Below are 22,641 nucleotides of genomic sequence, written 5' to 3'. Positions count from 1 at the left end.
TACACTGTGTCCTTAAAATAGTTGTATAGTATAAATATAATTGAAATTCAGTTTTGATGTAGGCCTATTTTATTCATACAGCACCTTAAAGAGACTACTTGTAGGTTTTCTCTGCCGTTGAACGTGGCGGCTGTGCTGCTGTGTGTATCATTATGATGACGAGTAAGGTCAGGTCAGGTCAGGTCAGGTCAGAGGTCAGGTCACGTGGTGACTGTGAGAATATAGCGGCAAAGGCGGCTCGTTGCAAAAGACGCTTTTTAAAACACAATGGAAAACAAACGTCGGAGAAGTGGAGTAACAAGGGGAAAGACGGAATAGAAAAAGGATTCACAGAAACTGGAATTTGGCAAACCTGCCATTTTTGTCGACTTTTTTTCCTCCAAAAGTTGGCTACTTGGCTTGCTAGCTTGTTAGCAAATAGCCTGGCGAGGACGATGCTAGCGTCACAGAGGAGGAGGACAATAACAGCAGCCGTTTACGTTTGTTCAGCTTAGCATTAGCATGAAACACGGGCAGAAGCCCTGCGACATACACCTGTTCGCCTGCCCCACCCCTCATCTCCACCTAAGTAGCTTGAACTCTTTATCAAGAGAGGCGGAACTCCTCAGAGATCTGGACTTTATTGTTGTGGTGGAGGAATATTAGAGAAGAAGAAGACCGTCATGTGAGGTAGGCTTTCTCTCCTATTATAGTCACACATTATGGACTGCCCTAATTTAAGGTATATATTCCTCTCTCCAAGGTTTTGTGTTCACCATGAGAAGTAATTGATATTGGTTGGTTGGTTTTGGAAACATTTGATTATTGTATCATTGTGCCTCTATACCAGGGTGGTTGATATGGTGGAAATCCTGTATGATACAGGTTACTTACATTGTTTGCTATAGGTCTACCTGGGCAGAGCAGTATGATCTCTCTCTCTCTCTCTCTCTCTCTCTCTCTCTCTCTCTCTCTCTCTCTCTGTGTGTGTGTGATTGATGGAAGAATCTGTTTGCCTATGCTATCCAGGTACACATCGCAGTCCATTGATATTGTTGCTGCTGGCCCAGGACAATCATGCATTGTAAATCCTGTATAATACTATATATCTACAGGTGTTGAAATTGTCCTTCATGTTGTGATCATAGGCTGTAGCCTGTCAGTGTAAATCCTGTGTATGTTTCCAACAGATAGTAGCCTGCACTCAGAACCTATAATTCAAAACCTTGGATTGCCACTGTGAGGAGAGCTGATTAGTGGCAGGGGGCCTCTAAGATTTTGTGCCCAGGGGCCTCTGCATTCTTAATCCAGGCCTGAATATTAATATCAGAACAAAACACAAAGAATAATTATATAAATTGACATAGCATACAAACATAACATTTTCCACCTATTTGACATTAGAACACTGCTTCATATATTCGAGTACCATTCAAATATTTCTGTACATAACTGCATACGTAGCTTAATATGCAGACACAGGTGCTGATGTATTGAATCACAGTATTGCCAGTATAAAAATCATTTTCCAAACCAAAGTGAAAATGAGGCTGTATAAAGACAAGATGTGCATATCTGTGACATACAGTAGTTAAGTGGTGATTTGGAGATCTGCAAGATGACCACAAATGGATTTCAGGAGAGCTAATGTGCACAAACTATGTCTTATTACGTAAGTGGGATCATTATACATTCTGTAGTTAGGACTGGATGGTTCAACTGCAAGGGTATGAGGTAACATACAAGCCCCACATTTGCGTTCCACTGTTAATACACTGGTTAGTTTGTGGTTGTGCCATGATGATAGCATTAGTGGTGCATAGCTCCAGTCTGACAGAAGACATTTTAGGTCTGTTATGAGAAAAGGACTGGTGGTGATGTACTGCGTGTTTTTTTAGATTTACTTTTAGACATTTCAAAATATCTTTTGAAATTATGGTGAGCCTAGTTATGTGATTAATGTCTCGCATCTGCCTGTCTCTTTATGGACCCTTTCATGCCTTATAGTTGTTGGTTCCGTATTCCTTTCACAATCATGGAACCAGATGCTATCTTCTAGGCTCTAATTAACTAAACATCAGAATATTCTGTTCATTTACCTCACCCTTTTTATAAAATTAGTTGAGGTGTCCAACCAAAGTTTACAGCTTAGGTTAAATTCACCAATTCTTCTTTCATTTGTTCCACATTAAAATGTTTTCAAAAGATGTCCTCAACAAACAAAAAAAATATGAGCCATTTGAGAGTATTCACCCAGTCACACTGAGCTGAACGAGAGTGTGAGAAACAGACTGTTTCTGCCTGCTGTGTCAGAGGGGACCTCCTTCTTCTTCTTCTTCTTCTGCAGTCCCCTCCTACTTCCCCAAGATATAGGCAGCGCTTTAACTTAGACTTGGAGTAAATCAGAGTGGGATCTTTAACTGTGCCTGCCACTGGGTCTCTGTGCCTCAGCCCACCACATACACACTCACAGCAGTTTACACACACACACGCACATGCACATGCACGCTTGCACCGGCAAACATATGGAGTACTACTGCTTCCTCCTGCTCTGGATCTACAGCCAGCAGTTAGGTGAGTGAAAGGTGTTTATGTAGGTGTGTTATTGATGAAGTGTGTATATGTGTGTGTGCTGTATACATCTTTACATGCTTGTGTTAGGCTGTTGTATGAATCTGACCTTCTTTCTTTCGTCAAGTAGCTTTGCAGTATAATAATGGTACTCTAATTGTTAGTTATACTTTTCCAACAGACACAGGAAACTTTGACTCTGTTGCTTTTAAAGGTTTGACATAAATAGCTACTCTGCAACTTTAGGCAACTTTTTGGTTAGTATTTTAAGAATACATTTCCAACTTTTGAATTAAAAATTCAAACATGCACACATATTCTGTATTTGAAGGAATAGTAATCTCTGAATATCTTATGGGAATGAATGGCTGTCTGTGTGAATGTCATCATAACCTGACATCTTGACCCAGTATGATGGTAAGAGACAGGAAGGCTGAGCTCAGTGGCTTTACTGAAGGATATGTTGTCCCCCTCAGGTCTACAGAGGTGCTCTGTGTCTCACTGGAAGCATTCATGTTCGCTCAAATGAAAGTTGATGCTATCTTTTCACAGTCAAGTTTCCAGCGACTGGAGAGTTGTTGGTGCTGAGCCAGAGCTGTGGTCAATTACCAGTGAAATCACTATAACAGTAACACATCTAGACAGGATGAAAGAAAGAGAGAGACAGAGAGTGAATAAAAGGAACAAAGAGTCTATATCTGTATTGTTTTCAATCCCAAAGATTCAATATGGGTCACATAGATTAATATATTATATTTCTACATGTACAAGTAAAGGCAGTCAAACCTACTGTATTTTCCACATAAAATACACAGTAAAAAGTTAAGTAGTCAGTGCAGTGATACAGTAGAAATTTCTGTGTGGTTAACCACGGCTGTATATCAACATTATGTTTTGCTGGGTTGTTTTTTTTCGTTTGTTTTTTTTTTCCCCCCAAGCATTTACTCCTTTTCAGTTATCTCCCTGAGATTAATACTGAAGAAGAAACTTTGGGGGTCTACAAGACTGGATTTTTTCTTTAGAAGAAGAAATGCATTTATCTTCGAATTAGTTTGGTAAATAATACAAAACTGGAGGAGAGGAAATGTCTATTGTAAATATTTGGTTTGATTTTGGAATTTGTTGGAACTAAGTTTTGGAGTGATGCCACAGTGAGGGAGACACTGACCTTGTAGCTGGAGTCTGCGGAGAAAGACTTGATGCTGGCTGTGGTGGGACAGGTTTTGGCAGGGACATATGAAGAAGGCTGCATTTTAGTCTGCTGTTTGTGCTGTGTGTGAGAAATCCCGGAACCTTTGGACCAATGATCCCCCTCCGGATGGAAACAGCGGGTTGACTTTACCTGAAAAACACTACTGTCTGACAAGTAAAACCTACAGTTTTAGTTCTTCCCGTTAGAACATTGTGCTCTTTTCATACATTAACCAGATTTGTCCTCATAAGGCACATGTCCAGCAGGATATATTTTCTTATTTAATCCTTTTTAATAGACGTTCAGTGTGGGAAGTCAATGCAGTGATGATGATGCTGTCATGAAGAGTTCCCGCTATGATTTATATATTTATGTGGAAGGTGAAGAGTGCAGTCAAAATGACAGTGACAAAGCTAAACAATTACTGACATACTAGAAATGAGCTTTTATTAGAGGCACTCTGAAATACAAAATCTATGGTCCATTAAGGCAAAAATGAAAGTATGCCAGATTCAAAGTCTAGTCTATTAAATAAACAATAATACTCTATGGGGTGTTCTGATAATAAATCTTGAGGCCAAGGCCATTATTTCCTAATGAGTATACCTCAACTTGCATAGACGCAATTACATCATGGCCACTTCCCAACAGAAATTTGGGAGCCTGTGTTTGCATCATCATCCACATTTTTTGTAGTCAGTATAATACATGCTTGCTATTTCATTACTGAGTTAAGTGAAACCATAGCACAAAGCCTTATATATCATGCTACAGTAAAGCTATCTGCCTCACTGTCACCTGTAACTTATGGTTAGCTTAATATTACTAGCTGCATTTACAGTGTTTAGCCATTAGGGGACACTTTTTCCTCATATAGTTGCATGGCTAATATGGAGCAAAATTAGTAATCAATTTGAAGGAATTATTCTGCCTCCTGATAAATCTTTGTAAGTCTGTTTTGATTTTCTGCTCCAGCCTTTTGTTGACCCTTTCCCTATGCAGACTTTGTTGCTTTATAATAATGCCTCCTTACATCCTTCTTTGCTATCAGTGGGCAAGACTCCTAATTCCTACAGCCACTAGAGGGAGTTGACATTTTAACCTAAATGTATGTTTTTTGTATTGGGGCATTTGCTAAAACAAGTGCTGTGTTTTTGTCTTTGGAAGACAGTCTGTTTTCTTTTTTCTTTTTCTTTTTTAAATTATTTATTATTGACAGTGCAGTAGAAAGAGACAGGAAATGGGGAGGCAGAGAGAGGGGGAATGACATGCAGCAAAGGGCTTGTCCGATGCGGGACAGTGAGGACCTTAGCCTCTGCACATGGGGCGGATGCTCAACCAACTGAGCTACTCTATGCCCCAGACAGTCTGTTTTCTAAAGAGAGAGCAGTAAGACTGAATAAAACTGTAAATGTACTTAAAACAAAACCAATGGCTAAAATGGCCATTGGTTTTCTTTGTAAGGTATCTTAACTGATTACAATTTGTCCTTTATTCAAATGATTGTAGTTAGGTGAGGATCCTAATGAGGAATTCCTTATTTCTTTCATGTTAGCAGATGTTTGAGCTCTGTCAGCTGCATTTTTGATCTCTGTGTCCAGATTCTGTTTTGTCCAGATCTGTACTTGTATGTGATAGCTGGTGGTATCCATCCTGTATTGCCCTGCCATAGAGCCATGGTTTGTTTGGCTCAGAGGGTTAACAGCTTGTTACGCTGTGCCCAGTTGGCTGTTGTGTGTTGGGAACATCTGGTTTTAGATACCCCATGCCTCTCAGAGTATTTACATTGGCGTGTGGTCATAATGATATAAGGTGCCAAAATGTTTGAAAGTATATTGTCCACTGTAAAGTATCTTTCCAACGAAAACCATTGTAATGGAAACCCAGAATGGATCGATGGACATTACATTCTGTTGCTTTTGAAATGTTTTTTATGTGGAGACTCAGTTCTCATATTTGTTAAAGTCTCATGCCACAGGCCCCATAAAACCAGCCAGATGCAGTCATAAGGCAGTGTCTATACACTCACACACACATAACAAAACTGATCATAAAGAAAAAGGAAACTGCATCATGCATGTCTGATATGAGGATATCTCTGAGCCAGCAGTTTGCACAACACGCTCACACGGCTGCTCTTTGTCAGTGGATCTGTGGTGGAGCTCCCACAGCTTGGTGTCGGGCCAAAGGCAGCAGCGAACTAATGTGGGTCGCACCGGCAGCCACCGGCCTGAGGTTTATTTATCTGGGCATGGAAGCCGGTACACAGGAAACTCAGCAAGACTCTCGACATTGCGTTAGAAGCTGCTGATATTACTGGGAATATTAAATTGCTGTGCCACATTAGTAGCTTGAAATGGAAACTGGATCACCTCCATTCTCATGCTTTCATCGTTGACACGTTCCCCTGTCCCTGTCTTTGCCTTTCCTTATTTCTTGGTCAGACTTCAGCTTTCCTGTGATCGCATCTTGGGAAATTTATTTTCGGTGCTGATACGTCATCTTAGCCTTAAATCAGCTACTGTACCAGAACATTTATGCACTCCAGCTGAACAATGATGGAGAGAGTCCAGACAGAGACAGTTCACTGCTGTCTATTCGTTAAATGATTTAGGCTGCACCACACTGTCAATAGTTACTTACTGATTTTTATTTATTTTTCATACACCTATCTGTTCCAAACCATCTATTTTCAGTAACCCCTTTTATGTTTCTTGATAAACAGAAACTTCAGGAGGATGTTTGGTGGCAGGATGAAAGACCAGCTGTACATGTGAACCAGTCATACTGCAGGAAATGAGCAATGTGGAGAACGTGTCAATATTTACATGAAGAGCCTGCATGGCAGAGATGGCTATTTATTTTAATTGAGGTTTTCACGAAACAGAACAAATGGTCTTTGGTTGTGCCAATCAAGGTGTGATATACTCCTGGGCGCTTGACAGTATTCAATGAATGACTTATTCACTCTGTTGCTGTCACTCCACTGACACAATGTCCTGTGGTAAAATTGTGGCATGATGAAATAGACTGCAGTCCCAGTTTCAGTCCCAGGTTTACAGACACTTGATAAGGAACAGTGGGATAAAATAGTTAGTTCGCTATTTGTTTAGACAGCCTATCAACACTCCTAAATAGTCACTATCTGAGGAATGCAGACAACTTCACATTTCTGTTGAGACCATTTTTCTTACAGCATGCAGCTGCTGTGACCTCTTTTCTGCATCAAAATGCAAACGACTACACAACCACACAAATAAAACCTGTCTGCTGTGAAGCAAAATGAAGCTGAGTTGCAGCTGTACCTTTTTAATTTTGGAAAATAGATGTAACATGGCATATGTTTATAATATACAATTCAATTTAAATTGACTTGTTGATGCTATAAAACACAATTCACTCATCAAAATGAACCATAACACACTCAAACTGGTTCTGCAGGCTTATGAACATAACTGGAAGTACATGCAGCAAATTGTGCAAATCAGTTAAATAAGAAAGAAGTTCTACCATTAGTCATTTATTGCCAAATAACAACTGTATAATTTGTGTAGATCGGCTATTGTCCAAAATATTCTGTGATCCATTTATCAATGCAATCTATCCATCCACAAAACAACAAGGAGTCAACTGTAGCTTTACATACCAGTTACAAACTTTACATTACCAATTAAAAAACAGTTTCACAATCCTGGTTATAGCTGGCTGTAATTTGAACTCATCTGTTATTCACTGTGGGTTAATTTGAATTTTATATGTTTTCCAACTTTGTTGAGCATTCCTTCCTTGTTTACATTTAACTGAAATTCCCCTCGCAGAGAAAAAAAGGCTCACTTGACTTTACTTGACCCCAGAGCCTCACAGATGGGGAGTGAGCTTTGAGCAGGGACGTTTAGTGTGAGTGTGTGAGAGCAAGTGATTGAATAAATCCAGCAGTTTGTGGACAAGAGCCACAGAGATATAAGAAATTGTGTGTGTGTGTGTGTGTGTGTGCGTGCGTGCGTGCGTGCGTGATATGTTGTGGTGCTGAAAAGCAGAGGCTTTTGTGTTCTCAGCTCAGCTGTGCAGCTCAAACTGTGAGAAAGCCATTTATTTTTACACAATACTCTTCATCTACAAAATAAACCACTGTGTCCCATTAAACATAAAATAAACTTGACTTTCCCTCAAACTTTCTTTTCTTCATGCTGTTTTTTTGTCTCTGTGACAGTTCTTAATCTAAATTGGTATATTTTGGGGTTTAGAGGATCAGTGACCTCCAGTGGAAAGGCCAACGTGTTTCTTAACCTTACAGTAGCTGACACATCAGTGGAGCAACACTGATCAACAGACACCCTTGCGATAGGTCTGGCAACCGGAGAAAACAGAGATCAGCAGGAGATTAAGTAGAAGACAGATGAACGGAGAGAGATAGATCGAGAGGAAGAGAGTGGTAGACAATTATGTTTTTTTCCCCTTCTCCTCTGCCAAAAGGAAAATCTCATCACCTCCATGTCCTCACACAGAGTCCTCCTCTTTTGATGGGAATTTAAAAAGCCAAACGATGCTGTCACCATTAATAAGCCATAATGAGTAACTTGGTGACATGCAAAATCTGAAAAATACTTTCTCTGATCAGTATTTTAATAGAAAACAGACATTCACTGCTCTTTTCTACTACCTGGTGAGATGTCCAAAGATGTGAGAGAAAAGTGCACAATCAGGAGAACAGCTTCACTTTGGGTCCCACAGCAGCTTTTACTTCTTACTATTTTACTACATGTCAGGTTTCTGATGAGACATGTCAGATGAGTCACTTTGATACTATGCGGCTGAACCAAAACTCCTGGTTCTGCAAATATCTGATGGAAGAATATCAGTTAAACGTGAGAGACAGCTCAGCTGCTCTGCTTATACAATTAATATTTATTTCCTTAAGAAGGCAGGCTGTGTTTAGACTGCTGCAGGGGGACAAACAGACACAAGACAGTGTGGAGTTATTTTTAAAGTTTAGTAAGGATGACTTGCTGCTGTGTGTTGCGTTTAGGCCAGATGCTGAGGTTTGATCATTATTGATGTCATGTGTGTTTCTTTCAGTACAAACATCCATAAAATTGCTGAGATACGACCATGTGGTACTGAAAACTAGATGTTCTGTACATATTATACGAATGCTACAGAACTAGATTGCGAACTTAAAGGAGCTATTTGTAAGTTTTGCTATTCCTACATAGCCAATGTTAGCATTAACAACTGTTTATTTAGTAGTATCAAAGAACCGTTGTGAGTTCAGCATCATACATCATTCGTTTACTCACCAACAGCTGTCTCCAGCTGTGGAAAACAACACCAATGTTAACTCTTGTCTCTACCACATCTTAGCTAGCACGCTAACCAGCTAGCCCCGGCCACCTCATCATTTCCAATAGCGACTCACTGTAGCCTCCAATCTGCCCTGAAGACTAACGCTGCTCAGAGGACGTATTACAACCTCTTGTCATGTAAACACAACGATGGCCAAAGCTCTTGTCAAGCAACAGTTGGAAAGTACCCACATTCAGCGGCAGAGAGAACTTACAAATTGCCCCTTAAAAGGTCATTAATGGCAGAAATTTAAATCTCTTCTTTAGACAGTGCTGATGAAAATTGTTTTGTTTTTCTTCAAGGGGTCCTTGACTGCTTCAACATTGACACAAAGAAACACAGGATCATCAAAGGCCCTAAACAAGCCCAGTTTGGATACACTGTTCAGCAACATGTGGCTGCTGGAGGAGAAAAGTGGTAAGGGATTTATTTGATTTACACACTATTACTATGCAAAATATTATAGCTTGTTGGAATTTTACACCTAGAAAACACTACAATAATTCAGTTTCAGATTCTGCTGATCATGGCCTGTTTTTCCCTGGCAAACATTGAGTTCTTTAAAGTCAAGCCTTTGTTGAGTAATTCTGAAAATCACACACAGTTAGTAATGTCAGCATTCATTATGGAAGTTTTATTTGTGTCTAATATACTTTCTTCAGCAACTGGAAAAACTATTGTACTGACATTATTAAGACTTCCAACATCACAATGAGTACTTAAATTACAACTATCTATCTATATTTTATGACATAAAGCTTAAGTATCTCTAATCGTGATGTATATTTTTTGCTTCTGCAAACCTGCCAGAATTTACATTAGAGATCTATGGCTAAGATTAAGAGGTCAAGTACATTATAACTGTAAAACACATGCTGACAAGCTGTAGGGCTGACAAACTGTCTGACTTGGCGGAGATACAATCGGATGTCTCTGTTTTTTTCCCAGGAAAGATAGTGATCTATTGTACCTGTCTTGTGGTGTACAAAGTTTCCTCCCATTAATTTGTGCTTGCAAAACAAACTGGGGTTCTGAGCTGGATACCTCACATTCATCATATTACCTCATAGCACAAACTGATTCCTGACGCACGCTATTATTAGGCCAACTGGCACCGTGTGGTGGCCAAAATTAGTTCCTGGCATCCCCAAAAATGTCTGGTTGCAAGCACTGTTATAGTGCCAGCTGTGCTTCTGTGTGGTGTGTGTAAATCATAAATTCTGTTTAAATGTATTTTAGTTATGCACCTATTTTTTTTTTTTTTAATCTGACCTCATTGACTTCCAGACTGGCTTCAACAAAAAATAATGACATTGGCTGTTTGTTTAAATGCTTAAAAGAATCTTTGTTTCCAATTTTCTGAAAAACGACTTCTTGAGAATAATGACTGTCCCCGCTGAGTAGCTTCACTTGTGGATGGTTAATTGTAGAGCATGTGGCACTAGACCATTGCTCACATCCTGTCTTCCTCCAACAATCAACTTTGTTTTAACCCTGAAAGTTAAATTCAAAATAATCAGGTCTTTCTCCTAACCATATGCACAGTTTCAGTCGACTGAAGCCGTATTCAGACAGACAAAAGCAGTGAAGAAACGCAGCCGACTCATTTGTTTGAATAGAACCACTGTGTCGCAGCAGGGATGCTTATGCACAGGGGTCCTGCAAATAAACTCAAGGCTCTCTGGAAAAAGAAAAAAGAAAAGTCTAGCTCAGTTTTCACAGCAACACAATGCATTGTTATCTTGAATAGCGCTGCATAGGCCAATCAAAAACATACAAGTAAACATTTCTGGTACTTTGTAGTGTGCCTCAGGGTATCTGTTCAACAATACCTAATCTTAAACTAACTTCAACTTGATGCAGACTCCACTGGATAAAAGATTTGTTCAGCAAGTGATTATCAAACTATGCAGTGGGAAACTTGCTGTGATACCTCAGAAATAGCTCATTTTTGGAAAAGGCATTGTTTTGGAAGGCAAATACAAGTGACCTATTTTGTTGTTTAGGGATTCATATTTTACTAATGCTTCCCATGAGCACAATTTATCAGGTCACAACATAACAGAACCCAATGTAGATATTAAAAGCACTGCCTGTATGCACAAACTGACTCTGAATATGTCATTGCATCGTGTCACGTAAAGCAACATTATGCAGCTATTTTTTCCTTAGAATTACAGCTTCAAAATCATTTTGATGGTACACTGACTTGTAGTAGGGAGAATGGACCTCTTCCATTCCCACTCTGTGCCCTGAACGCCAGTAAGCCTTGAAAGTTTGCAACCTTGCAAAACCATGTCAGCTAGCTTGTATTAATAAAAGTGTTGAATGTGTACTATGTGCAATATAGCCTGTATCACGTCACCAGCAACATCTCATTTGATTGTGCACATACTCCACATTCAAATGCCTAGGAAACGATGTATATGGGTCGACATGTTGTTTTAGCTGGAGTAAGCTGTCCACGAGTCGGGGGTCAAGGCACGATTTGAATTTGTGACAATGGTGTAAAAGTGAATCTCACTCTAAAACTGTAGGGGCACCTAGTTGCAAAAAAACAAAACATTTCTGCATAATAGGGCTTTTATCACATCTCATTGCTCAATCCATAGCAAAAGTGCTGCTGTGCTAACAATGGAACCAATCTGCTGAATATGCAGAAAATATCATACTTGGCTTACTGTCCAGTGCTGATTATTTTTAATGTTCCTCTGGCAAATGTTTCCATCCTCCATCACCCTTGAGCAGGACATGAGGCCTTGTGTGTGTGTGTGTGTGTGTGTGCGTGTGTGTGTGTGTGTGCGCGCGCGCGTGCCCCTGTGTTCATGTGTGGAAGAGAGACAGTATTGTATTTATATAAAGACGCTTTAGATTGTAGAACTATAGTGAAATAACTATTACTGCTGGTTAGAATCAGGTGCAGGTTCAGATCAGGATAAGTGTTAGGATTCTGATGATTAAAGGATGTCTGGTGATTTTTTTAAATTGTCAGCAAATCCAAAACCAACCAAACCAACTGAACTGTTTCTACTAATATTCCTCTGTGCCAAAGGCCTCAATAGAAAACACATCGATGAGCCACACTGTGTGACTCAGTGATGTGTTTCTTCATTATAATGGACATGGGCACTGTAGTAAATGAGTAAGGCGATCCAGGAAACACCATCCTGCTGTCATCACACCAAATGTGTATTACTCTACAGCTAAAAATAGTCCCCTACAAATGAATAGTTTACTTGTGATTGAGTATAACGTGGCATAAACAGTGCTCTGTATTTTGTATCAATAAATAAAGCATTTAAAATAAAGGATAAATTCATGACCTGTTGACATGCAGTAGGGATCACTCACAGGGCTTGGGAGTCAGAAAGTTTTGAGATACAGACTAACACATGGTTGATTTTTGGACTATTCTTGTTATTTTTGATAGTAATAAAAGTATAGACTCACCCTGGCCTTGTCCTTTTAAGATATAGGTTAGTGTCTTGGGAATGCAAATGTATGTTCTTAGTGTGCAGGAAGGGACAATGACAGACAACAAGGATGAAGTGTTGCCAGCTCACAGAAGTCAAAGTCCTTCATCACAGGACCCTGTTGATTACACTGTAAAATTTAAACTTCTTTGTCATTCTGAGCAACCGTCAGCCAACCATGTCTACCAGAATTGACGAGGTCTGATGAGGCTGACATGTGTGGAATTAAGGTCACCAGAGACACAGGCTCGACTGAGGTAAATGTCTGAGAACGAGGTGAAAACATTCGCAGTGGAAGAATAGTGCAGCATAGACTGTGCAAACAACACACGGCCAAAAGGAGCTGGAGGGACCAGGATTTTGGCATCTTTATTAGGTGTTCAAACATCTTGTATAAAAGTGTCTTTATTCATAAGCAATAAAAGAGTCATAGTGTGGAAGAACACTAAAGTGGTGGAAATACTTCTAATTGATTCAAGAAAAGAAAACATTTTTTGTAAATGTGTCCTATTTTTATATGTTAATGCTGTAAAGTGTGGTTTCAATATTGTGTCAATACAGTATTCTGTCTAGCCAAACCGACTGTGACCCACAGCGCTGAGTCTCCCTCTCCTTTTATACCTTGGTTATGACTGGTTTGTCTGCTTAGTAGACAACTTACTCATCCAGCTGACTTTACTTTAAAAAGGCCTGTTAAGTCAGTGCAGCAGGGTGCGTAGGTGTGGGTATGTGAACACACAGCTGCATGCACATACTCAAGGAAGACTGTATATTTGTGTGTGTGTCTGTGGGAGTATTTGTGTGCAATACATAGTCTGACAGTTCTCAGCTGGCCTAAGGAATGTCACTGGATGTGAGGCTAATGGAAAAACATTACATCATCGAGTGTGAAAGGATCATTAAAATGATTAGAAATAATCATATTTTCAGTTTTGACAAGAGTTGATCTGGTTCATCCACACTGAACTTCTCCACAGTCATTTCTGATGCTCTAAACCAAGGATACTGCTGTAAAATGTTAATCTGCAGAGAAAGTTGTAACTATAGCTGACAAATGTGTGAAGTATAAAGTATGAAGTAGCATGCACTTGCACTTACTTGAGTACTTTACAGTTCTTAAGTAAACACAAGTACTTGTTGTTTTCCAGCACTGTCAGTGATGCTTAGTTGTAGAGTCGTGCTTGGGATACGAGCAGTGATGACTTTAACTCAACACATCTGTCACTTTCATGTTTTTCAGCTAAAATGTTTCTGAGGGTTTTATGTTTCCCCAGATATTGAATGTGTTGATGAGGCAAATATTTCTCCACATTAAGGCAAAATCTGCTCTTTTTTTTTTTTTTTTTTCAAGTAAATGAAAATCCATCTTTGAAGTGTCAGACAGCAACTCTGCAGCAGGACATGTGCTCACCAAGTGTCACCACACTTCAGGGGGGGTTTTCTGCAGATTGTGTGGGTTTGTGTGTTTACCCAGATTCACACTAAGATTTGTTAATTAAAAGATGCTTTTGAGTGATACACATACTATAAATTGCAATAGACAGTATATGTTGTCTCTGGCTATTTAGCCTTTTAACTTTCTAACCTCCACTTCTCCCTCAAGTGGTTTCACCTCAACTGAGCTTTCAAGAGAATTTAACTCGTTACGATTACTAACGTTGCCCATGAGCATCTGTGCCAAACTGCAGCAATGTCAACTTTTCCAGAATTGTCTGATTTCTCAAAAGCCTCAGCTCTGTGTTTAGATAGGAACAGGATCACAGCTGGAAAGTGACTCTGTAAAAAAGAAAAAAAAAAAAGAAACATTTTATGACCCAACCCTGAAGTAAGACAGACATGCAGCTAAAGTCAAAAAGCTTTCTAGGAGGACTAAATTAAGAAAGTAGAGTTTGTTGATTCTAGTGTGCCTAGAGGAAGAGCTTTCATGTATCAGAGATATTAAAACAGTGTGTGTAAAAGAAAACTTGTCATAGTTTTAAGATTATTTCCTCTTAGCCAAGCAGGTGGTATAAACAGCACAATTTTGCTAATCAATATTTAAGTGAGTAAGAAAAAAAATATTTTAACAGTATTTGATTTCAGAGAAATCAAGACGTTGAGACGTCTTTATTCGGTCTGTTGACAGTTTCTGTCCGTGACTGCTGATGAAGCTACCAAGTTGAGGAAAGGTCATCGTGTCAAGAATGTGTCATTTCTTCACGGGTCTACGCAGCATTATGGTGCTCTAAACACTCTGCCAGACCAGACACTCTTTAGGGAGTTAAGAAGAGGCCACATCACTTCCAACTGGCAACAACCTTGGGTCTTTAAACCTGATGGGATACACGGACCTGCATACTTAAGCCATACACCACAGAAGTCTCCCACTCTCTATTTCCACTGTTTATTTTTCTGCAGTTGTACCAGGTCTCCTCAGTGGAGACCTGACCTTTACTCCTTAGCTCAGTTACGAGTTGCACACCACAAAGAACCACAGGAAGTCTATGAAGTCTTTCAGCACTGGCCTTAAATAGTGTTCCCTTTATTTAGCCCATTTACAGAGCTGCAAAGAAAAGTGTGAAAACCTCCTGAGCTTGGTAGGAAAACAAAATTTGATCTATTGAATTTTAGTTCAGACAAAACACTCAGTCATGTCATTGTAATGTCTATATTCACTTCAAATTAAGTATTTAAGATAGAAGGAAATACCTGGTAAATGGCAATGAAAAATGAAAACAAAATTACTGAAAAACAGGATCAAGAGTCTACAGTCATGCCAGCACCTTTGTGAGGCTGTGAGCTGAATGTTAAACTCAGCATGCTAACACGCTGCCAATAACAATGCTAACTTACTGATGTTAAGCAGGTGTAATGATTACCATGCTCACCATTTGGCATGTTGGCAACCTAACATTTGGTAATTAGCACTAAACTTAAAGTATAGCTGAGGATGATGGGGATGACATTAGTTTTAAAGGTGCTGTGGTGGTCAGAAACCAAAGCAGGCCTATTGGACAAATTGAAATTTTAACCTGATGATGGCACTATAGATGGAAAGGTAAGGGATCACCAAAGTTATTACTATTCATCCATTCATTCAAGACAGTACATCTCATAGTTCTTGAGTAAAATACTACAAATTTCAGCTATATAATGGCACTAGAAGAAGAGTCAGGGACTTAAAGTAATTTCAGTTTATCTTCTGGGAACCATGAATGTCTGTACAAATATTTGTAGTAATCCAAGTCTGGATCCCTAAGCCACAGGGGTATCCTGAAAATGTTGAGAAAGTTTACTGGATATGTGAAAACTAGTGCTAGAGGAAAGTTCAGGAGATGACCAAAGTCAGCAGGGTTCATCCAGTGGGAACCATAAATGTCTCTACAAATTCCATCCAATCCATCCAATAGATGGAGGAAAGTGGTGGAACAACCAATCAACCAACACGGCTAAGAAAACATATCTTAAAATATGCTTGAAAATGTCTCATAAGTCTTCTAATCAGCTTTTTGCTGTCTGCTCAATGATCTCAAGTGAAATAGGCACGTTAAATGAAAATCTTGGGAAAATGATATACAGTATGTGACCTTTACAATTCCCTTGATTTATGAGGCAGCATTAACAAAGAAGACATCCTGTTAAAGCAGACGAATGGAATGTGATGAGTAAGCGTGACATTGGAGTAGCGCACTCATGTTTGGGGCATGGATGTGGTTTCACAGCGTATACATCTCCTCCTTCCAAATATGAAAAACATTACCACATTAATGACAGCCTAGGCTTAGGGATGGCGCTTCCTCAAACCCCAAAATCCTGTATTCCCTGGTAACCATGGTAGAAAATGTCCACGCATTCATTTTGGGTCAAGTTATTTCTTTCAGTGTCATTACCATACTTGCAGTGATGATGCACTGAGGCTAGCTTTCGACCCTAATGAGCCCTGGAACATGATTGTTTGAACAGCTTCTGGAGAAATTCAGGAGGTCCCGAGGCAGGCGTCCAAGTCAAAGGCAACAATGGTCCCTTTTCATCAAGGTAGCTGTATCCTGACCTGAACTTGTGCTGCAGTGTGTCCTCTTGCCAAGGGATAGCAATAACTGAAGTAATAATCATGATATTAATAGCTATGAATGTATGCTGGAGCCACTGTGGTGAAAATGACTTCCAGAGACTGTGAGACTTTAAAAGTTGGCTTCAAGAGCAATAACATCGAAGCTCACTTCCATATGAGTCGTTCTTAGATGCGCAGTGATGGACGGTTTTCCTCCTGTCCACAGCTGTAAACTGTCAAATCATAGTTGGTATGATTCTGTGTATGTGTCCTAAATATATCACACATAACATGTACAACTGTGCTAAAAGAAATTCCCAAATAAAGATGGCAGGCCACATGACAGCAAGAAATATACTTAAGACTGGAGGTTCATTCTCAACCTTGGAAACTACATGAACAAACAGTCTCACCACAAGATCCACTTCTGTTCTGGAGCTAGAACACTTCCTTAATACATCCTTATTACTGAAGTTAAAACAGCATATTATAAAAAGATGGGGCAATGGTGAAATTCCATCTGATCTTCTAATTCTAATGAACAATTATCTTTTACAGTACATTTCAGGGTTTTTAGCTGATAGAGCCCAAACTAATGCATTCTTTCAACACTTGAGCTGAATTATTTTAATGTTTTTGTTGTGTCTAAAGACCTTTTCAGGCTGGGCTCATGAAACTCAAAAAGAAAGAAAGCATATTTTGGACAAAGCATTACAATTTAGGAAAAAGAAATGAACCCTCTCTTCCAACTCAACTTCCAACTCTCTTCCTTATCTATTGTTATTGCTCTGCCCTAGTTAATTAAATGGTGACTGTTGGTGAGTCTTTGTATCTGAGGGGATGTGTTATGCCACATGCTTGATACGATGCAGTATCCACCACACCTTCGATTTCCACTGAAATCAAGTATGTCATATTATGTCATGCTTATCTTAGCCAGTTATAAGTAATGTTCTGTCTCCACGCCTCTCCGACTAAATTTTACCAAAGTGTTTTCTTGGGAATTTGAAACAGTTTCAAAACTGGATCATGGGCGTGACCAAGACATCCTCAAGCTGAAGATCTGTCTCTCCCTATTTGTTAGACTTGGACCCAAAAGTCCATGCAGGAGGCTGACCATGGTCTGCTTTAGCTATAAAGTGGTGTCGAGTGTCTTTCCTTTGGGGCATCACTGAACTGGAAGTAGCTCCTTTGCTTCCCTGTGATTTTCCCTTGGACTCCTCAGTTGTTAAAATCCGAGTTGACCTACTGTATTTACAGCAACTTTTCCAGGAGAATGTTCATCTTAATTCAATGCTTTATTAGTTAAACTTAGGAGAAATTAAAATAAATAAATACATTTAAATATTTTAAACCACTATGTAAAAAACACAACCGGCAATTCCAAAATGCAGAAATTAACCATTAACTTTAAGTTAATAGTTAATACATGATGTTACATGTACAACAGTTAAGGTTAGGGTCAGTTATATTTCCCATTTTCAGCCTGAAAGAATCTTGTAATACGATTTCACACACCCCTTAAAGTGGACCATACCACTTCTTAACCTCGACGTCCCCTCTGTCTGCCTCACTCCCATCAGTCTCTCATGTTTTCAAATCTCTGCTCCTGTGTGTCACACAGACACTGTGGTTAGGCCTAAATGACAGTAGGAGTAGCAAACTATCTAGCTTGTTGCATTACATACAGTATTGTATGTACTGTATGTAATGCATATGAAAATTCACTCTGGAGCGATGGAGCTGAGGACAGTCTCTGTTGAGATATGTTAAAAACTGAGGAAAATGAACATTGAGCCTCGTGACAGTGCATCTTGATATGTACAAATGATGAGCTCTTCAATTTAAAAACATCACGTGATAAACAGACACACATCACAAGATATAGCACCCTACAGGACAAAGGATTGAACCTAAGGAGATTGTGATGAATACAGCAGCTTCAATCCCCTTTTTGTGTTTCTCGTAAAGAACGCATAAAGTTCTTATCTCTGAAATACATTTGAATTATAGCTCCCTTTAAGGCCTCCATCAGTCCTGAACTAAAAGTGCCAGAGGACTTTATATTCTCCATCGAGCAAAGTCATCCAAAACCTTTTAGTGACGTTTATAAGACCACACTGACCCCGCGCAGGAAACTCACTGTTAAGTCAAGTGCAGGACTGACTCCTAACAAACACTACGTCATGCGAAAAGAATGTCCAGCACTCAACACTGCTCTTTGAGGAACTTTAAATCCCATGGTCGTCTACGATAACACAATTCATCTGATTTTATTTTATTTAAACGGACAACCCTCACGAAAACAAGTGGTGATTTCTGCTAGAGATCCCAATGAGAACATATCTATAGCAGTGATTAGTGGGAGAGTTTAATCTTGATGGCACACATGAATAACTAATACCCATCCTTCCACAACTACTGAAAAGGTATCTTTGAGCAAGTCAGTAAATCTTGCAACTATTCGATCAATTGCCAAGACATGTGGTTCACACATTCATGTCACTTCAGGATAAATTGTACTGTACAATAATTGACTATTCATCAGGGTTGACCCTCAGGTCAAAACTGCTATGCCGATAACCACTTTCATGTGTGTATGTAAGCAGCAGCAGTATGCAAGCAGTCGCCATTGTAGTTATTGCAACTTCAGTGTACTGTATTTTGAGGGCCTGTATTTTTGGTGTATATATACATGTAGTATGTCTTACATGTATCTAAAATTTGTAAATTAGTTTTGAACATACTCAGCGAAGCGACATGTTTACATGGATTTTCTGAGGCTGAGTGAATGGGTTCCTTCCCCCTTCTGAAAAGAAAGATCTGATCTGTTAAATAACACACAAATCACAGGCGCCATAAATCTCAGCTTTTAAACAAACGGATTTCTTACATAAATTACATTTATTGTTTGATGCTTTAAAAGCTTTAAAAAACCCTGTAAAAAGGTGATCAGACACTTGTGAACGACAACGTCCTTTACTGTAAAGAATATTAAAACTTTATAATGCAATAAGGTATATACAGTATAATAAAGTATATATGGTTGCTCCACCCTTTTATGCTTCTTCGACATTATGTCTGCTGGAGACATGTTTCTGGGTTGTCCGTCTGTCAGTCCTATCCTCCCTTGTTGTTGCTCCCTTGTTCCCCACAGTCTTGTTGTCTTCCACTTTACCTACATTCAAGTAACAGTTGGAATCTGTAACTATTTTATTTGCACCTTATTCATGCAGTGAAATTACCTCGTAAACTGGCTGTCTGTATAATGTGTTGCCTAATAATCATACACCAATCAGCCACAACGTCAAAAAGGATAACATCTTTAATGTCTTAGCTGTTCGGTTTCAGTCATGTTAATTTACCCTTGACCCTGAGGTTTTCACCTAAACCAGCACACACGCTGACACACTAACAGATATGTACTATGCAATATATGTGGCATGATATGTGTGCCTTCACATATTCTGCTAATTTAGCATAAGATATAGGATGGGAGATGACTCACAGGAGATGACTGGTTGGCTATTAGGTGTGACTGTGTGGAACTGTTTATGAATGTGAAGTCTGGTGCTGCTGGTCATGATTTAACATGCTTAGTTAGCCTCCTTAGATAAATAAAGTTTTGAACTCTTCTCTTCTCCAGCCCATGTGTTTCGTCTGTGTAACTGATTGTAACAGTCACAGTCATATTTCCTCAGAGAATTAGATACCAGCAAAAGTCCGCTTACTCTTGCTCTACCATCACTATTTAACTGTTTACGCACAGTAAATAACAACTGAGAGCTTGTGTAAAACACACTTTTGTAGTGATGTATGTTTTTAGTGATACTAACTGTTGTATTTTGGGTTTTTTGCAGGTTATTGGTGGGCGCTCCGTATGAAATGAATGGCCCTTACCAGACAGGGGATATTTATAAATGTTCACTGAGCAAACGAACCAATGGCGGTTGCTCCAAGCTAAATTTAGGTATAGTATCACAAACACCATTCATTTTTTTTAACCTGAGAATCACACATACAGTAACAGTGGCAGTTATGAATGTGCATCTGGAAAAATGTGTATGCATATACTGTAAAGGTTTAAATGTCGGCATGCTTTTCTGCATGTGTTTCAGTAAGCATGGTGGCATGTGTGAGACAGAGGTGTGGGGACCATACCAACCATTCCACATTTTACTATTTTTTTAAATGGTTCATGTACCTTTCCACACGTGTGTTATACCGCACATCTCACCGCATGCTACTTCATATGGGTCGCACATGTGTCGTGCTGGTAAAGTGGGCACATGAAGTTTTGTCAAGTAAACGTTTCGAACTGCGGATGTAGACACTGGTTTGGCTGCCCAGACAGCAATAACAAACCAACCACCCAGATGGTGGAACTTCTGTTTGGTCTCTGAAGGATAGTGCATGTATTTATGTATATATGAGTTTGTCTGTCCAAGATCATGTCACTGAGGATCTTTTTCCCTCAAGGAAGGATATCTCTGACCAACGTATCAGAGCGCAAAGACAAGATGAGGCTGGGAATGACGCTCACATCTAACCCTAAAGACAACAGCTTTGTGGTGAGAGTGGGTTTAAAACTTCTTCTTGAGATATAACACAGTAATGGCCTGTTGCTGAAGAACCTTAAGAGGAAGTAAGAAACACATTTGATAACTGTGCAAGTGGAAAAAAGGACAATCCCACAAGATTGTCTTTTGATTACACGGTTGTCATACTGCAGCTCTCCCTGCGGAAGTTCTCTGAGAGCAAGAACCTAACTCTTTGGTAATATGCTGATGTCGGTAATGCTGCTTGTATGAATGCATCCTTTTATGTTTCAGGCCTGTGGGCCACTATGGTCCTACGAGTGTGGCAGCTCTTACTACAGCACTGGCATATGCTCCAGAGTCAACGCGAGTTTCAAGTTCTCCAGAACGATTGCGCCAGCCTTCCAGAGTAAGTATCTTTTCAGTTTGATGAAGAGTCTTCGACAGCTCTCAGTCACAGCAGGGGATTATTTACTCGTTTATGAACATCTGTTTTCTCCATGTATGCTCTCAGTATTAAGTCTCATCTTTAAATGTTTTTCAGGATGTGAGACCTACATGGACATAGTGATTGTTTTGGATGGCTCAAACTCCATCTACCCCTGGTATGAAGTGCAGGCTTTTCTCATCAACATTCTTCAGAAGTTCTATATTGGACCAGGTCAAATACAGGTGTGTAAGAAAGGAAGGGATACTGAAAGAAGATAAGATGTGTTCATAACGTTCCTTGTTGAAAACATTTGAATATTGGACCTGTTTCAAATTTATTGAGCCTATATGTTCATGACAGTTTGTGTTTTTCTAGACAACTTAATACTGTGAATATTTTATATTTGATTATTACTGTAGTTAACTGCAAGAAGATAGATCTCCTACTAACTGTGATAGATCATTGTCATTGTGTTTCTTTGGACAGGTTGGAGTCGTCCAGTATGGTGAGAAAGTGGTTCATGAATTCAAACTCAGTGACTACAAATCAGTTGAGGAAGTGGTGAAGAGAGCACGCAGCATCAATCAGCGGGGGGGCGAGGAGACCAACACGGCTCTTGGCATCAACGTTGCACGGTACAGTATCTCCATTTGTACAAACGAGCAGCACTACTTCACTGCTCGTCCATCCTGTCATTTATTCTAATGAACATATCAAACATGTTCTCACAGCTCACAAGCTTTCAAACAAGGAGGTCGGCGTGGTGCCAAGAAGGTGATGATAGTGATAACGGACGGAGAGTCACATGACAGTCCAGATCTCCAGCAAGCCATAGAGGACAGTGAGAAGGATGGCATCACCCGTTATGCCATTGCTGTGAGTCTGATAGACCTATTCTTCACCTGGGTTTTCACTTAGTTTTCTGATGGGTAATAAATCTCCTGTGCAGCATTAAAATGCCATAAACATTAATAAGGTGACCTCATGGAGCAAAAGCAAGTGCTTCAAGAGCTAAGTTGAGAATGGAGCCAGAGACCCTCAGAGAGCTCCACACATAAGCTCAGTGGAAGTGCAGTTAAAGGTGT

At 39.6% G+C, this 22,641-nt stretch overlaps 1 protein-coding gene across 2 annotated transcripts in view; it reads left to right on the top strand.

Moving 5' to 3' along the window:
* Window positions 1–223: 223 nt before the first annotated feature.
* Window positions 224–22,641, top strand: part of itga11a (integrin, alpha 11a) — a 48,222-nt gene continuing 25,804 nt past the window's right edge. Inside the window, exons 1-8 of one of the 2 annotated variants that reach the window (XM_056382667.1) lie at window positions 224–669; window positions 9,388–9,502; window positions 20,449–20,558; window positions 21,068–21,159; window positions 21,421–21,535; window positions 21,671–21,798; window positions 22,043–22,191; window positions 22,288–22,432. In XM_056382667.1, coding sequence (XP_056238642.1) covers window positions 20,474–20,558; window positions 21,068–21,159; window positions 21,421–21,535; window positions 21,671–21,798; window positions 22,043–22,191; window positions 22,288–22,432 — 714 coding nt within the window. In that variant the 5' untranslated portion in view covers window positions 224–669; window positions 9,388–9,502; window positions 20,449–20,473. Of the gene's footprint in view, window positions 670–2,398; window positions 2,554–9,387; window positions 9,503–20,448; window positions 20,559–21,067; window positions 21,160–21,420; window positions 21,536–21,670; window positions 21,799–22,042; window positions 22,192–22,287; window positions 22,433–22,641 lie in introns of those variants that run through there. The other variant, XM_056382658.1, reaches the window with a different exon arrangement.

This window comes from Seriola aureovittata, chromosome 1 (genome assembly GCF_021018895.1).
Source record: "Seriola aureovittata isolate HTS-2021-v1 ecotype China chromosome 1, ASM2101889v1, whole genome shotgun sequence".
Taxonomy (NCBI): domain Eukaryota; kingdom Metazoa; phylum Chordata; class Actinopteri; order Carangiformes; family Carangidae; genus Seriola; species Seriola aureovittata.
This window is presented reverse-complemented; position numbering and strand designations above follow the sequence as displayed.